The sequence below is a fragment of the Phoca vitulina genome, unplaced genomic scaffold (genome assembly GCF_004348235.1).
Source record: "Phoca vitulina isolate PV1807 unplaced genomic scaffold, GSC_HSeal_1.0 scaffold10, whole genome shotgun sequence".
NCBI classification, from domain to species: domain Eukaryota; kingdom Metazoa; phylum Chordata; class Mammalia; order Carnivora; family Phocidae; genus Phoca; species Phoca vitulina.
Genome location: NW_022589713.1, coordinates 15,102,303 through 15,104,486, shown reverse-complemented (window position 1 = coordinate 15,104,486; position 2,184 = coordinate 15,102,303). Strand labels below are relative to the sequence as shown.

Genomic DNA, 2,184 nt, shown 5'->3' with positions numbered 1-2,184 from the left:
TATATATATATATATATATATATATATATATATATATATAATAGTTTTTAATAATCCTGGGCAGCTCGGATTGCCACCCCCATTGATGACCCATAGAGAATTGTATAATAATAGTTTTTAATAATCCTGGGCAGCTCGGATTGCCACCCATTATATATATATATATAATGTCAGTTCTGACTTTGTGTGCTAAGTTTTCAAACAACTTAAAAAATTGGGAAGCAATTATTCCGACTGATGGTTCAACTGCAGCTGTGGTACAAGCTCACTTTTTTCTTGTTGGCAGTGGGTTACAACTTAAAAAAAAAAAAAACCAAAAAAGAAAAACCAAGCAAAACAAAAACCCTGCCTTCCTTAGGCCTGGTTGAGGGAAAGTGCGAGTGTGCTGAAGGGGGATGGCAACCATCCACATCCCTCCCCTCCCTTCAGGTGGGATACTGGTTTACCTGATTTTACTGTTCGGTTCACAGAAAACAGGCTTTTGCAAATGAAACAATATTATTTTCACATTTTGGCAACATTCTGTGCACATTTATATCTTGTGGACGTTGTGGCAGGTCCCTGGAGTTTCTGACTAAAATAACGGATTGGGGACTGGATGGCCAACAGGAAATGGGTCCTATCTTCAGAAAGACCTATGGTTTCATTCAGAAGAAAGAAACCAACTGCCTTTTCTAGCAATTGGCTTTCCTTGCACAAAATGAGAACCAGTGATTTTTCTTCTAAAAGAGGCAGTTTGGGTCCAAAGGTAAAGCTAAAAACCCAATTCCTTCCGGAGCGATCACAAAGAATAGAAACTGGGGAAAGTTCATGGGTCAAGTCCCTCATCTCAGGAAAGAAGTTTCCGGGAAGCAAATGAGTGTAGAAAGTGATCAGAAGGGGCCGTTCCCTCCAGCTGCAGGGGACAAGCCCCGGGGTAGGGACGAACTCCCGGGCGCCGCTGAGGTATGGGGTCGGCGAACGCCTCTCGTTCCCTGGACCGAACGCCGGGAGTCTGCGGCGACGCCTCCCATATTTTTAACCACCTCTCTGAGGAAGAAGTGCTGAAATGAGTCTCGAAACATCCACAAGGGCCGGGGTTGAGGGTTTCGGAGCCGGCACGCGCGCGGCTGGGGAGGGAGAGCATGTGAGACGCCATCCTGGCCGGGTGGAGAAAGACGCGGGACCGGGAGCGGGAGCGGCCGGGCCTGGCCCTACCTGCCCAACTCCCGCAGAGCGGGGATCATAGATGCCAACTCCAGGCCGTGGTCGCCCATGCTGAGGATGCGCCGCACTCATCAACTGCGCCGACGCGGACTCCCGGCGTCTCCCCAGCTACCTCTACCGGGAAGGCGCGGCGCCCGACGGTGCCCCGCCAGGCCCAAAACTCCTCCCGGAAGCCGCTGCTGGTCCTGCCCCGTTAGGCCCATTCTTTTTCCGTGTAGGACCCGGGGGAAGCCGGGAGGCCGAAAAGGGGTGGAGCAAAGCAGGCGGAGCGCGCGCCGGGCAAGTTTACCACTGCGGCTCGGGTTTAGGGCGGAACGACGGGCGTGATTCGCGACGAGTTTTGGTTTTTACCCGCACCCTTTGCTACAGCTTGGGAGGCTCAGGGAGGCAAGATCCCCGGTTCTGGAGAAGAAACAGGCTTGACGGGCACTAGCCCTGCCTCCCTCGCATCACAGAAGTGAGAACTGAGATAATTCCCAGAGTTTATGTGCAAACTTGGCAGCTGCAGGCGGTGAAATTAGGATCACAAAGTCCTCTCCTGGTTCACAGAAGGAGAAATGTTTTCAAGGCCTGGGCAGCTCGGATTGCCACCCATACTCCCAAACAGAGGACTAGAATAAGGAAACACCTCGTGCCTATCACCCAACTTCAATAATTGTTGCATATGGCCAGTCTTTGTTTCATCTATAACTACCCTTCCCATTTCCCCTCTTCCTAACTGGATTATTTTTTTTTAAAGATTTTATTTATTTATTTATTTGACAGAGAGCACAAGCAGGGGGAGTGGCAGGCCGAGGGAGAGGGAGAATCAGGCTCCCTGCAGAGCAGGGGGAGCCCGATGTGGGACCTAATCCCAGGACCTTGGGATGATGACCTGAGCCAAAGGCAGTGGCATAACCAACTGAGCCACTAACTGGACAGGCGCCCCCTAATTGGATTATTTTAAAGAAAATCTCCAACATCAAATAAATTTATCTA

The 2,184-nt window shown here is 50.2% G+C and overlaps 1 protein-coding gene across 2 annotated transcripts in view; it reads right to left on the bottom strand.

The window, feature by feature from the left end:
• ATR (ATR serine/threonine kinase) overlaps window positions 1–1,364 on the bottom strand; it is a 97,399-nt gene extending 96,035 nt beyond the window's left edge. For both annotated transcript variants that reach the window (XM_032408540.1, XM_032408541.1), the window contains exon 1: window positions 1,198–1,364. In XM_032408540.1, the coding sequence (XP_032264431.1) occupies window positions 1,198–1,256 (59 nt within the window). In that variant the 5' untranslated portion in view covers window positions 1,257–1,364. The remainder of the gene's footprint in view (window positions 1–1,197) is intronic.
• Between the last annotated feature and the right edge of the window lie 820 nt (window positions 1,365–2,184).